At 27.2% G+C, this 16,338-nt stretch overlaps 1 protein-coding gene across 3 annotated transcripts in view; it reads right to left on the reverse strand.

Annotated features, from left to right (window-relative positions):
* The window catches only part of LOC136980454 (putative carbonic anhydrase-like protein 2), a 62,474-nt gene that overhangs the window by 22,760 nt on the left and 23,376 nt on the right, over nucleotides 1–16,338 (reverse strand). For 2 of the 3 annotated variants that reach the window (XR_010881559.1, XM_067276561.1), the window contains exons 3-6: nucleotides 9,725–9,861; nucleotides 2,435–2,629; nucleotides 1,837–1,938; nucleotides 818–884 (exon numbers count right to left, since the gene is read on the reverse strand). Coding sequence is in view for 1 of the 3 variants with exons in the window: in XM_067276561.1 (XP_067132662.1) it covers nucleotides 818–884; nucleotides 1,837–1,938; nucleotides 2,435–2,629; nucleotides 9,725–9,861 (501 nt within the window). In the remaining 2 variants the exon portion in view is untranslated. The remainder of the gene's footprint in view (nucleotides 1–817; nucleotides 885–1,836; nucleotides 1,939–2,434; nucleotides 2,630–9,724; nucleotides 9,862–16,338) is intronic. The other variant, XR_010881560.1, reaches the window with a different exon arrangement.

Raw genomic sequence — 16,338 nt, forward strand, 5'->3', positions numbered from 1 at the left:
TTATCTTCTTCACAAAATGAAATTCGTGATCAGCGTGACGAAGTATATTGCGGTTGAAGACTGTCACGCGTGCGGAGCAAAAAATAAAAAAGAAAGAAAAAAGGGAAAGCAAATAGCCTTTCGTCACGAGAATGTTAAAATATTTTTGTCTTGTAAACTTTTACAACAATTTTTAATAAATATTTTTTTTTTTAACGAAATAAAATTTGTGTGATTTTCTGAGGAGATAATGTTTTTTTCCCGTTTTGTCAAAAGAAAATTATAAATATTACAGAGTTGTAAGATGTTTTTCTTCGTTGTTTCTGTTTTATCGATGCAATTCTTGTTTTTATCTCCAGATGGCATTTCTCTCGATAGACCTCATAAGACTCGAACCCTCTCATTCCGATGATTGTTGGTTGAGGAGGAGGTTTTTGAGTGTCTACAAAATAACACCTTTCCACCTCTTATCATACTTTGTTTTTCTATTGAAGCTCTGTTCGATATCCGAGTATTTTTAGTAAATAGCTTTGAAATTGCATCGAAGCAGAAATAAATTTTTATTTTTATTTTCTTACTACTGTAACTCTTATATGTTTTGGTCACATCAAATTGACCGTAAATGTATAGGTTACATTTCTTTCTTCCTTCTCCTTGTAGTACAATTGTTGAATATCACACCTCATTTTTTAAAAAGTCGTTACATCCAAACTTCAATTTTTGATAATATTTTGATTCTTTCAGATAACACAATAATAGAATCAATGTTTTATATCTTAAAGTTTTCTTAATAAATAAATATATATTTTTTAAAAAAAAAAAAAGAATCTACACGTACCTCTATATATAATTCTGTGCAGTTGACTTGTTAAAACTCTTAATTCCGCATTGGAAATTTCTCCAAGCTAAAATAATAATAATTTTCATGAATGGAAGTAATTATATATTATCTTTACGCGATAAAAAAAAAACAATTGTTAGATACAAAAATCATCAGGAGAAATGCCCATTGAGAAAGAGATGACCCAACGTTGGAGTTGAGTTGTAGAGCTCTCACGCAATTCTTCAATAAGAGCAACCTTATAATATTAAAAAATAAAGAATATCTGATTTAACATCTATATTAGTGCAGATATCAATTAATTATAGAATGAAGTTTCCTGAAGGCTATTTATTCCAATAAAAAAATTTAACTTATTTTTTTATTATTTGTGTTGTGAATTCTTTATTCGTTTTTATTACGTTTAAGTCATTTTTGTATTGTTTATATTTATTTATCTTTAATTATTCGGGTCTGTGGCTATTTTATATAATTTATAACGTTCTTATTTTATCATGTTGCAAGCAACCAACTTATAAATTGTTTCCTCTTCTCGTAAATAAAATTATAACATTTTAATGGTTGCTTAAAAAAATGTCAAACGTTTCTCAAATATTGGGCATTTCTACTATTTGGTATTGTACTTATTCTTAATTTGATGATAATATTTTGTAATTAGTGAGTCGCGAATCCCAGAAGAATGGCGAATGATATTTTTAGATAATGACACGATTTTCAATAAGCTGAAAGGTTGAGAAACACCATTTAATGCAAACATGAATAAATATGTTTGTCAAGATAAGAAAACTCGCAATTATATTCTGAACATGTTTCTGTCAGTTTTTATTTAATGACATATTGGTGTCAAACAACAATGCATTTCTAAAGAAAAATGCTATTTTCTCCACTCCTAAAATTGTTTCCACGCAAAAATGTTTACATAACATTAAAAATAATTGATTTAAGAGCAAAATTTAACCGATAAAGGGTCCAAATGACCATTATCTAATGTATAGTAGCTATACAAACATACTTACCTGTAAAAGTACAGCCACGCCTACGATACTATGGCTTCTGTGAAGAGTGAATGCTTCTGTGATGTTTGGATACAGATCTGAATTGTAACCATAGATCTGAAGCTGGAAAGAACCATTATCAATCCACTTTATGTTTCATCGGTCCATTTACTTAAGATAAAAGCTTAGAAAAATGACGAAAGAGTAAATATTATATAATTCATTTAAACTATTTATGGTTAAGTTTTTAATAATTGGGTAACGATCCCGGTGTGGTAAAAATGATTATCGAGTTAGAAGAAGTTTGGTATTGAATACGAAACCTTTGGTCTCGACTATTGATCTCGAAGAAAAGTTGTCGAGCGTGTCACACGTTCCTTCCTAATTGCAGGACATGAGACTTTACGTTAGCTAAAGTAACCACCTATTAACGTGAATTGTAGCATCTAGTAGCAAAGTTGAATATCATGGGATTGTACTTTATTGTCTCAGTACCCAATATGTGAGTCCATTAAAGACTCGTCGCCATTCACTTATAAGAAAGTGTTAAACATTTACCTTAATCGCACATTAGCGTAAATAATATAATCTAAGCAGTTTAGGAAACGGCTTTTCTTACCTCTGCTGGAAAGGTATTACCTGCAACAGTATGTTCCGACCCTCTATCGTCAGTACGTCCGAAATGCAGGTAAATCTCGTGAAGGCGATACCTGTACGAGAGTGGTCCTCCCGTAATGTTAACCGTTTCGCCTGGTTTACTGGATGTGATGCGGAATACCACTCCGTGTCCCGTATTAGTAACAACACCACTCACCTAAATAAAAATTTCGGAGAAGGATTTCACGTCTGGTAACAATAACATAAATTTCTAAACAAAAAAACCATTTTTTTAAAAAAAAATACGACAACAAAAAGTAAAAATTTAATATACTTTCTGTACCATACATTTTCTTCCATCTTGTTTTTTGAGCAGAGAGAAAGAAGGGAAACAAAATGTTAAAAACTTGAGCATTGTTCTGAAAATTGTTCTGAATATCACCACGTGATTTTAATGTATTTATGTTATCGTTGATTTTTAGTTATAATTTTAATATTTGTGAACAGTTTTAAGTAGTTATAGATTATTTTTATAGAAATCCAACCACAGGTTTACTATCAACGCATACAGATATACATACAAACGTACTCTCTCCATCTCAGTATATCTCGAAAAGTACATTTCATTCGAAATCCTGACAACGATTTCTATCAAAAAAATCAATATTTTTCCCATATAAACTAGGTATGATGTAGAAAACACGCGTAAAAAAGATAAATTACTGACAAAATACCCAAAACCAATTTTTTATTCTTCTTCCCCCAGCAAAACAAAAAAATCTAACTCATTTGTTTGCTACTATCTTTAGGCATCAGAAAATTAAATGTCTAGAATAAAGGTTAAAAGCATAATATATTTTCAATCAAAAAATAACTACTTCTAGAGAGAATGGAACCAACAGACCACAAATTATTTACAAAAGCAAGAAAAATAGATAAAAAAAAATTTAATATAAGCGCCAAAATACTAGATGACTTCAACTTTAGACCGTTAAATCCAATTTTCGTTTATACGATTTATAACCTGGAAATTTATTTTTCTAGAACCCAACAGAAGCAATTTTCTATTCTCATGAGATGTTAAAAAAACTCCTAGAAAAATCATTACCTACAATCACAAATATACCAGGCGAATGACAAATTGATATAATCGATGATAAGCGTACGAAAAGGTTTTCATTCGTGAAAATTTCTACATTAATTCAATTTTTCAAAAATAAAAATTAATTCAACTAACACGCAATAATTTTAGAAAAAATTAATTTTCTTGAATTTCTATCTAAAATTCTCTTGAATTTCTACCTAAAATTCTCTTGAATTTCTATCTAAAATTCTCTTGAATTTCTATCTAAAATTCTCTTGAATTTCTATCTAAAATTCTCTTGAATTTCTATCTAAAATTCTCTTGAATTTCTATCTAAAATTCTCTTGAATTTCTATCTAAAATTCTCTTGAATTTCTATCTAAAATTCTCTTGAATTTCTATCTAAAATTCTCTTGAATTTCTACCTAAAATTCTCTTGAATTTCTATCTAAAATTCTCTTGAATTTCTATCTAAAATTCTCTTGAATTTCTATCTAAAATTCTCTTGAATTTCTATCTAAAATTCTCTTGAATTTCTATCTAAAATTCTCTTGAATTTCTATCTAAAATTCTCTTGAATTTCTATCTAAAATTCTCTTGAATTTCTATCTAAAATTCTCTTGAATTTCTATCTAAAATTCTCTTGAATTTCTATCTAAAATTCTCTTGAATTTCTATCTAAAATTCTCTTGAATTTCTATCTAAAATTCTCTTGAATTTCTATCTAAAATTCTCTTGAATTTCTATCTAAAATTCTCTTGAATTTCTATCTAAAATTCTCTTGAATTTCTATCTAAAATTCTCTTGAATTTCTATCTAAAATTCTCTTGAATTTCTATCTAAAATTCTCTTGAATTTCTATCTAAAATTCTCTTGAATTTCTATCTAAAATTCTCTTGAATTTCTATCTAAAATTCTCTTGAATTTCTATCTAAAATTCTCTTGAATTTCTATCTAAAATTCTCTTGAATTTCTATCTAAAATTCTCTTGAATTTCTATCTAAAATTCTCTTGAATTTCTATCTAAAATTCTCTTGAATTTTCATTCGAATCCATTAAGAAATTGGTGTTAAAATTCTTGAAATTTTACGTAAATTTTATTGATTTTTAACAAATTCGAAAATTTTATAATTGAATGTAATAAGTTGCTTAGTATAATTTTAAACCAATTTCTTAGAAATTCGCGATATTTTATTTATTAATAAAACAAAATAAATATAATAATTTAATAAATTCAACATAAATTTAAATTGAAAACTTAAATATAATTCGTTTAAACTTTTAAATTAGAAATTTAAATAAAATTACCTTTTACAATTTTTCTCGAATTATTTTTATTTAAATATTGAAAATAAGATAAATTTTCGATTAAAATTCTTAAAGCTTAAAAATATCGAATTAATTTAATTTTTTTACAAATGCCTTATATATATATATAAAACAATATAAATATTTTATTTAATTAATTAATTTATTGGAAAATTCATAGGGAAATAATTCGCAGAAAATTCACAAGTTTAATTTAAAAAATAAAATAAAATAATTATTAAAATCGATATTATTCGACATCTTAACGTTTCGCATTTATACATTTGGACGATTTCAATCATAATAAATCTTTTCTAAGAATAAAATTAATTCGGCAAAAGGTCATTTTCACACGGATTTATAATTATCTGCACACGATAACTAAAGAAAATAATTAATTATTATGATTTTTCGATGGGCGATACATCACGAGAAAGGATTGCTTAAATTACAGCAATTGCCACACATTTCTAATAGATTATGGATGTCTTATCATGGAAGAAATGACCCAGATAATGCAAAACGATTGAATGCTTTTCTCTAAGCTAATGAGTTTGGTTAATGGACTACTCGAGTGTGCTTTACTTCTATAAGAGGTAACAGATTTGGTGCGCATTATCTACAGTTTCGACTTTATATATATTATATATATATATATATGTACATTTTTTATACATTAAATTCCATTAAAATGCGTGTTGTTGTTTTTTATATTTAGAAAAGAGCCCTTAAGTCAAAACTGTTGCTTATTTTCATGAATTATTGAACGAGAAACACATCCAACGATTTTAAGGTTTGCATCGCATCAGCAGCTCTAGTTTTACTTTTTAAGAGAGAGAAATCGAATTACACAATCTTATGCAGAAAATTACTTTCGTCACTAAGGAATTTACATTTAGATACAGGTGTGAGAGAAGTAATTGTAGTGATGGGAAAATTAACTGTTTCTGATAGGAATAATTTCCTTGACTATGTCGCTTTTTTTTATTCCTTTCTTGCTTTAACTCCATTTCTTTTCTGTTAGAATTACAATCGAAAGAAGTGAAAACGAATTCAATAAATTTGAAACCGTTTCTGTTACTTGTTCATTAGATAAGTACAGATGGAATATACTTACTTATGAGATGAAAAACTCAATTGAAAGGAAAAATAAATGAATAAAGTTCTTACTTTCTACCTTATTTTTTTTTTACATTATGGCACTTCTAACAAGCCAATGAAACATCCATTAAGCTATGTAATTTATTTAAAATTTTGCTAGAATTTTGATTATGAAATGTTTTATCTAGTTTCTTTCTTCGATAATGAAGCATACGTGAACTTAAGCAGCAGGTTATGACAGGAAGGTCTTCAATATCTTAAGGTTATGGGAGCCCTATAGGTCGTGGATGACCCCTGCGGCATGTAGTCTCTTGATGATGAAAGGAGCAAAGGGTAATAGGATTCGACAAATAACAAACTCCTGTTGCAAAAATGATGAAATGGATCATTCCCTGTTGGTGTTGGGAGAGGAAAAGTCATTGTATTCAAGACAGAAGTCTCTCTGGTGGAGGGGGAAAATGCATTGAAGTAATTGAAGTAAGTCTTTTAGCACGTTTCTAATCTTTTCTTTTTCTTTTAAGCGTGAAAAACTAATCTTTCATAGCACAAAATCTCAGTTGTATATAGTTAGCCATTTCTTAAATTGATACGAAGCATCTATAACATCAAAACGCTATATGTTAATTTGATAATGCTAATTATCCTACATATTTAATATAGTAATTACATTTATATAAAAGCTGTTAAGTTATACGAGACAATAATTAATGTAAGTGTTTCTTAAGACAGAAACGAAAAATATACTTCAGTTCTGAAACATGATATATCAATGACGGGGATGTGATACAATGCATGAAAATAATCGTTCCAGGGAAGGTAGAATTTAATCTGCAAAATGGAAACTACACTTGTCCATAGCAGAAAGTGACCTCCTTTTTTCGGTTTCTTTTATTTTTTTGTTTTAGTCTTGTGCTGTACAAGAATCACAGGGACGATTAGAAAAACCTAGATTTAATTACTGAAAAATATTATTTCAAAGCTTAGATTTTTTAAATTAATATTATATTTTTATTAACTGTACCAAATTAGTTAATTCAATATGAAAAATTCTTTGTCTTTTTCTAAAAATTATTTCTCTGTTCTTCCAACTGAAGGCTCACGAAGCTCCAGCCATTATCCAATATTTTTCAACGAAAAAGTTAGAAAAGATATATGAAGCAGTCACTACAAAATGCGAACATTGTGTTTATATTATTTAATATTATTTGGTAGTTTATTTTTATTTATACTTAATAATTAATTTATAAATTTATGTTAAAGTTGAAAAACTATGAATTAAACGTGTGTAAATTTAATATAACGAAACTCCATTTAAAACTTGTTTATAACAATAAATAATCCATATATTTGCAACCTTAATACCGTATTTTTACATCTAATTTACATTAAAATTAATTACAAACGTGAACGTATATCGATAAAACTTTCGACAAATTTGTTTAAAAATTGAAGAAATTAGTTATAAAACGTGAAATAATAATGCTGTAGTTAAGCAATTAAGATTAAATGAAACAATTTATGGTGGTAATATATAGAGAAGGAAGGATAATATAGAAACATTTAGCCATTTTGAATTTGACAGCTTTGTGAACATGTGAAAGACATCAAATAATATATAAAGGTAATGCCATTATACATTTGTTATATTCGCTATAACATTTGTATGCTGATAACACAGTATACAATCATTATATATACGTTTAAATGAAGCTCTGAAATTTTAAATGATGATCTTTATAATGAAGCAAAGCGATGTAGGATGATGAGAAAAAGTAATAAATAAACCGTTGTTAATTATAAAATTTTTTGTTAATTCATTAATTTACAACACGAGAATGTAAAAGATCTGTATTTACGTGTGTTATGAGATAAACTGCAAATTGCATGCTTTAATGATCCTTCAGTTATTTATCATATTATTTAATAATGATTTTTACAAGAAAGTAAACTGGGCGATGAATATTTTCTTCTATTTTTATGAGCTAGAGTAGCAATTTTATAGTGCAGATGTGTTTCCCTCGTTTAGTTATTATATAGTGAAATAAATTTTAATCGATGGAAAGAAGAAAACATTGCATATTTTATTTTTATATTCACATATTTAACTCAGAATGAAATTAGCATCATTATTTTGTCTCACTTTTTTCAATTCTAACATAAATCTTCGATACAACAATCCGAAAATTTAACCTAAAAGAAGGGCTGTATTTAGAATATATTGAATAAAAAACAATTAATGTATATTTAAAATTTATTAAAATAATAACGTCCAAAATATAGAAAACTCGGTATTAAATAATCATTGTAATAATTTCCTTGAAGTATGTTCTAGATAGAAGGAAAAGATCTTGGAAAAAACTAGGTACGGTGTTTTATTGCTTGCATTGATTGATGGTACGAACTATATTCTGATTATATTGACAGACGTCAATTTATAAGCGACATTTGTAGGCATGAAATTTATTGGAAAACATTTTACTTTCTTAAATCGTCACCTTACCCCAGTAGTTTCGTTATCTTACTCAATAGATTCCTCGTCTAACCTCAACAGGTTCGTCATCTTATCTCAATATATTCGTTATTTTTAATCCAATTTTGGACTAAAATGCTTGAAATTTCTATTTTATTCTTGACATTTTCGCAATTTTATATTATGTCAAAACAAAATTTTGATTTAAAAAATAAACAAGATATTGCAAATTTTCCAAATATATTTGTTTCCATATTTACTTTTCGAAATAAAACGTGGCAATCTTATTTTCTTTTCCTCTAAAGGTTAGTTAGAAATAACTAAAAGATAAAATATTAAATATATATATTTTAAATTAGAAGTTTATTTTTTTAAAATATTAAAACATAAATATCAGAAAATGTTACAGGAGATCAAAATATCTATTCTTTATGATGATAATTTTAAAAATATCATCTAGTAATAGCGAATTTTAAAATAAATTATAATTACATCCTTACAGGCTGAAAGTATAAATTTTTATTGCCGCTTTTGTAATGAAAAATATAAAAATTTTATTTATTATAATTAATAATGGGTAATTAAGTTTAACTTCTCTTAATTTTTCCACATAGTGCCACTCGCTGTGACCTTAATCATTTTTCCACATTGTGTTGCTTGCTAAGACTAATTTTCCACATAATGCCACTCGCTATGATCTTAACAACTTTCTTTTTTTCATATTAAACACGTGCTAAGATCTAAAAAGTTTACCTTATGATGCCATTTGATAAGGTCTTAACAATTTTTTTTTTTTACTTTGCACCGTCTTAAAAGTTCACATTGATGTGCACGATGTAAGGTTACAAATTTACATCTTTAAAAAATGTTTTCTTATAAAATGGCTTAGAAAATATTGAAAAAAAATCTCAAATTTACATATAATTTTAATAAAAATTAATATAATAATTCAATTGTTATGTATCATCAATTATTTGAATAAATAATTCAAAGGATAAGAAACAAAATTAAAACAGATGCCATTTAAACAATAAAATAACTTAAGAAACAGATGAAATATATAATCTAATAAATTTAAATTAAAGATATGCAGAAATCAAACATTGAATAGACAATCAGCAAGTAACTTAATCCAAACAGAAATAAATAATTTAAAAGAAAATCAAGTAAAAGTTTATAAATATGATATAAAAATGCATAAAAATTCTCGAAAATAACCTATGAATATTGTTCATAATATAATATTTCGAATATATATATATATATATATATATATATATATATATATATTGCCTATTAAAAAGTGTAGCGATAAAACAGAATAATGTTAACAAAAATAAAGCACTCACCCTTACTTTATCAATCTTCAAGCTTCTCAAATGAGGATCGTGTAATAAGATATTGGGATCAATATCTACTGGAGATTGGTGTCGACCTTTATTACATAATCTCCAATCGGGATTAAGTAAACCCCAATAATCGGGACCTATACAAAATAATAATAATAATAATAATAATAATAAATTTCTTTTTTTAAAAAAAAAGTAGAAAACTTGCAACAGTTTCAAATAATTGAAAAATTTCTCATCTATTATTTTACATTTATTATCAAGCGTAAAATTACTAATTTGTAACGTAAATGTAGATTTTTTTTTTAAATGAACTCGAGTTTATATTAATTTAGTTATTTATGCAAAATTTGTAAGAATATAAACACGTCAGTAGTTTCTTTTAAATGATCTGTCAAAAGTATTCTTCTGGGATTATTCTATTATGATGAATAATTATAGTAAAATATGTAGAAATTCATTTTCTCATGAATAAATAAATTATAAACTTCTAAACTTTTTATACAAACTAATGACTTTAAAATTATATTGAAAAACTTTTTTTTTTCTTCTTCTTGCTATTATATATTCTAGGCGCGTGTTTCTATATTTTATCGTATACTTACAGTATACGCGGGTCTTTTTCTTTAAGTAATTAGTTAAATATTTTTAAAGAAGTTAAGATTTTAACTCATAAACAACATTATTTATTCATTAATAAGAATTAAATTAACTTTTGATCTTTTTAAACGGCATATATTTTTAAATTAACTTTGTTTTTTTAAGAAAATGTTTTACACGAGGTTGTTTTTCAGTTTGAATAAGTTATCAGTTTTAAACTTTTACGTATATTCACTTACACATGCTAAAGATGTAGTAAATTCATATATTCAAATATATAAAATCATATATATTATATAAAATATGAAAAAAAAAATAATATTGTCTTGTTATATAGGAGCATAATACATCATTTTGAAATAATAGATAACTGAGAAATACTGAAGTAACGTTCATAAATATGTATGTAAGAATGTACAGTTTATATAAAGATACGCAAGAATTTACAAGATATATACAATTACAAGTAACTCATGTACGTTCACAAGAATAATTAAGGTGTATAAAATGTACAAAAGCATAGAAAACTTAAGTATATGAAACACACAGACAAACAGAACGTATTCCAGGTAGAAGAATCTCTAAGATCTACTAAAAAGTTAAATTTACTACAGTATTTAATACTAATTAATAAGAGACTTAATAATTTTAATACAGTTTATACATACAGATTATAAAAAAAAAATTATTAAATTTCCTTCATTAAAACTTTATATATAAATTTCCCGTCGACCGTAACGCATTTATGCAGTTATAAAATACATAATTAATGTTAAAATGTAGCGAGAAGGATTAACAAACCTATTCAACTTTTATTAAGAAGATAATTACGATAATTTTCGGAGAGGGAAAACTTTAATAAAGAAAAGTATCGCAGCATAATTATTATTATTCTTTAGCATTTAATTACTATTTTCAAGCATAAATTTGATGTGGAAAACATAATAATGCATGTACTTTTTAATACAAAATATATCGTTTAAAAGGCATCAAAGTTGAATAAACGTATAAGAGTTATGTTTACTTATAGTTTACACAATCCATTACAAATATATTCAAAATGTGGTATATTATATCTCATTAGTATTCTTCGCCATATCGGTTAAGTAAACATCATCCATAAATCCGACAGCTGAGCCATGTAAAATTCTTAAAAAACTTAATATTAAAAAGATTTCTGAACCTTTACAATCGTCGCTTATAAATCTTTAATAAAGAAGAGAAAGAGGGAGAGAGAGAGAGAGAGAGAGAGATGATTATTCAAACAATACATAAAAAAATGATCAAAACTAATCATTTACATAAATAAATATTTTCTTAAGTCGTAAAGGTGAATCGAAATGTTCGGATTATTAAATAGGATCATTTAAATATCCTGTCGATTTTTTAAACAAGAAAAGTATACTGTCTGCACCGTGCTACTTCCACCATAATTATTCGCTTCGCGTTATATCGCCTATCACACTAAAATATTCTTATTTTATTTTTTTATATCGTAACAAGACAATCATTTAGACTTTGTATATTGCAGAGAAATGTGTCCAAATTTCTATTTTATTGTCCTTTCTAATATATATAAAAAGCGTGATACGTGTATACATATGCAAGTAAAATATTTGGGCTCATGTAGCAACATACACATACAAACAAGAATTAGGTATCTACAAAGATAGACACAGCAGCATTCATGTAATGCAATAACAGTGCTTGTACTACAATTATTATAGTATGTACTCATTATACACTAGTGTTATATACGTGATTTTTCTACAAGAATGATTTACACTTATATAATGTATAGAAGCAGTCGGCTGTATATAATATAAGCTGATAATACTTATTTTCGACATATTCAGACATAAAAAAAATATTATGCTTTATGGAAAAACTTAACCTTACAGATGGATTTAGAATTAAATTTATCAAAATAGAGTTAACTTAGGTTATAGATTCAAAATTATTTTGAGAAACACAAAGCTATGTAAACATAGGTACGAGTTTACCGTAAATTACATGTAAATGAGCGCACTAAACCTAGATAAGGCAGGAACATCTATAATACAAAGATACATAGACAAAGGAAGCATTAACTCTAAGGTAAACAAGGCAAATATGAAATTTAAACGATTATACTATATTCAAAATATACATAATTTTAATAAAATTTATGTATAAATTTTCTAAACTAATATTTTCTCATTTACTACATACAAAACACGAAGAAGAAAGAGGGGGGAGGAAAAAGGCAATTTGTACCGAAATTACATCTAGTGCCATCTATCGCCAACGAAACGAACGACAATTGGAAATTCGTAATCAATGACTCCTCACTTCCTCCTTGTTGGTCACGCCCTCTGTGACATCACAGATAGTATTCGTGACGTGACGATCGCGGCTCTTTATTAATGACGTGTTGAAACAATGAAGCGCCATTGTGCGGAGAGGGACGAAACATTCACCACATCTGTCTTTCAATCGATAGCGAAAGTCTCTGTCGTTGTAGAGCAAAGATGAATGAAGGGGTAGAAGTTAATTGTAGTTTGACCGTTACTCAGAACCCATCGTAACTGAAAAGAGTCTGAAAACAGAATCCAAAATTGTTTCTGTCGTTTATATATGTCCTGTAGCAGGATGAATAGTACTTGTGCGCTTGAGCACGCTATTAGTTTCCATGCAATTGATTGCCCTTACTAGTAGAACAATAACTTTACCCTTTCTTTTCTTTTTTTCCCCTTATTCTGAATCTTAGAAGTAATTTCTCCATACATTTTTTTTCTTTCTTTCTTAAACTTTGAAATGTTTACACATTTGTCATGATCTAATGCGAACTTGTCCTCTAAAAATTTAATCTGTAGCGCTATGATTGAATAATGGAGAAGGTTTTTTGTTTCTCTTGTATAAAAAAACATTCCCGAACTGTTTCTATTATTTATTTTATTTCCCAATTCATTAATTCGAGTCAAATTCGTAAAACTAAACTCATAAATAATTAGTAAAGTTTTAAGTTTTCTTTATCCTTTAAGTGAATTGCTGCGATTCTAATTCACTCGCTTCTTTCGAAAGATATTTCTAATGAGAAAACTTTAAATATAAAAATTTATAGAGGAAAAAAATAAAATAAAAAGGAATTGTTTCTCGGTTGGAATGGCTAAATATAATGATTATCAAAGTTAAAAGAATATATTTCACAATGTTTTGTTCAGTTAGAAGGTAGATTTTCAGAATTCTTGCGTGCAGAGTGTAGCACATTTCTAGATGTAGAAACTTGATGAGTCAGCAGTGGAAGGAAATAAAATCATGATCTATCCCATAACACTTCTGTATGATATTCAGAAATAATCCTACCACTCTTTCTCATTGAAAACTTTAAAAAATAAAATAAAAAAAGTAAAGAAAATTTCACGAATGAACGAAAGTAGTTAACTTCTTTCCACCATTACAATCATCATTCAAGCGTTTTATTTAAGCTTTTAACTAAAAATTGAATGGATTTAAACTTTTTGTAATCATTGGAAATTGTTTTCTTTTAAACGTCTTAGTATTAATTGTTTGTTTTTATGTTGAACCATAAGATAAATCACGACAATTTAAAACCGCAACTGAAAATTGCTGAGGTTTGTAGTCACACTTCAGTAGTTAACTTTGCTTCTGTTTCCTAGTAAATGCCAATCATGAGCCGTACTTTAGCTTAATATAAAAGAAAGTGTTCTTTCAGCATACCTGTGGGAAAAGTGGAGAATCGTTAACAGGGAAAACACTTGCATCTTTGCATTTATGTTTTCCGAACACCCAAGCTATAATGCTTTAAAAACACTGAAGAGAAAGAAGAAACTAAAGTCAGCAACACAAAGTTCATTCAGCAATAAAGAACATTATCACATTAAGGAAACTTTTTTAACATGTTCTCTACACAATTCTTTCCTCAATTTATATATACAGCAATTAGTTAGAAATAAATTTTTTCTCGGGAAAAAATAATAAAAATAATTGAAAAAAATTCATTCAGTAAGATTCAGTTGGATTCGATTTATTATTTGGATGTTTCGTTACTAACTGTTGATAAGTAATCAACAATTCTTAAAGGTTGTAATGAAAGAATTGATTAATGTTAAAGCTAAAAACAAAGTTGTCGCGTCTACATTCATTAATTACGATAGTCATTGAGAGTAATGATTCATGAATAGAGGCTATTTGCATATTTTTCTTTTCTCTCAACATCACAACAGTTTTGTTTAAACCGAATGAAAATTATTTCTAATTATTCCTTTTTTAAAAAAACTGTATTTAAAACTTCGAATTAAATCAATAGAACGAAATTAAAGTTTACACGAGGTATCCTGTCCGTTTTGTGTTGCAGAAAGGGAGAATGAGAGCGTACAAGCCACAAAATCCCAGAGAGAAGGAAGAAAATCATTCGTTTCTTTGCAGAGACAAGCGACAAATTGAATAGACTTGAGTATTAAAAGCGCAATCTTACATCAAGTGTGTTTCGGCACCAGTAATTAATTACCACTACCTTAACTTTAATCGATAGAATGTGCAGCCAGAATACTTTAAAATTTTTTTTCCTAGAGGAGAATATATAGAATAGTGTTACAGAAGAGCACTACAGTTACCGAGTAGCAACTACTTTACAACACTGTGACATTTTTTTCATTTCTCTTCGTAGATAAAATATTCTATAATGCTGTAACATTCGCTGAGTTCTCTTTTATGGCGAAACTGTTCAACAATGCTATAACATTTGTTGAGTTATCTTATGTAGAGCAATTGCTCTGCAACTTTAATATTTGATGATTTATCTTTCGTGGGGAAAAAAACCATCTACTCTGCAGTTGATTTGTAAAATAAACTTATAAAATTGCAGCATTTATTTGAATATTCATCTTTCGAGCGCTATAAAACTAAAATGTTTTGCTATTCAATTTGAAAAGGAGTAATGATTCATATGTAATTTTTCTCTATGGAATACAACTCCTCATTTTATTAATTACGATAAAGCACGATGTAAGATACTTGTAACTCATCAATTTAAATAAATAATTAGCTAGTTTAAATAATTACTTTAATTATTATTATCCGTTCTCTTCGATCTTTTGCTAAGAAGGAAGAAGTTAATTCATTTCTCTAACAAAACCCTTTATCTTTGTCTCATTTCGCTACTTCAAAGTATATAAACATAATTTTTAAGAAGTTAAAGTAAATTATGAAGTATATAAATATAATCAAGACAATTTAAAAAAAACCTTAATTAATGTCGCTAATCGATTTTTAAGTGTCAAAATTATAAAAATCCATTTAAAAAAATTAGGTTTAATGTTAAACGAAAGCTTCAGAAAAAGTAATTTTTAAGACGATTGATCAATAGGAATAAAGTTATTTTGTGTTTTATTTTAATAAAAATAAAGATTATGTAGGAGTCGAATTGTTTTTTATCTTTAAAAGAAAAAACATTTTATATTTACGAGTACTTTTTTCAGCTTAAGATAATTTTAAAGTAAGAAAGAGGCTTTTAAAATCATGAATGTTTGCATCCCTTATCTGAAATCCCCCCTTTTTTTTCTGGAGGAGATTTTTTGGACCAACAGGTTGGATGAGACAATCTTCTACAATATCCTTCAACTCATTGCCACACAAATCAACTTGGATAACGATAACGTACAGATTCTCATATATCTTAGGTTGTGACTGTCTTATCGAACAGCAAGCCATATCTCGTTCAAGCGTTGAATGTCAGTGGACGTTACAGAAGCGCAAGTGCCACTGTAAAGACAATCCTACACACTTCCAAGGAGATGTTATCTCCTAGAAGAGACTACAACTCTCAGCAATGAAAGATGTTTATCGTATTTTTTGAATCTTTTTCTTTACTCTAGTGCCTATCAATATACGGTACTTTGTTTTTTTCATGTTTTTAAATAAAAATAACTGCATTATCGTACGTTATAGTGAGATTCGTGTAGAAAATTGAGCCGTGTAACGATAGAATTGGTATAATAAAGTGGTTTTACTTC

The sequence above is a fragment of the Centruroides vittatus genome, unplaced genomic scaffold (assembly GCF_030686945.1).
Source record: "Centruroides vittatus isolate TY-2023 unplaced genomic scaffold, ASM3068694v2 contig_7, whole genome shotgun sequence".
In the NCBI taxonomy this organism is placed as follows: Eukaryota; Metazoa; Arthropoda; class Arachnida; order Scorpiones; family Buthidae; genus Centruroides; species Centruroides vittatus.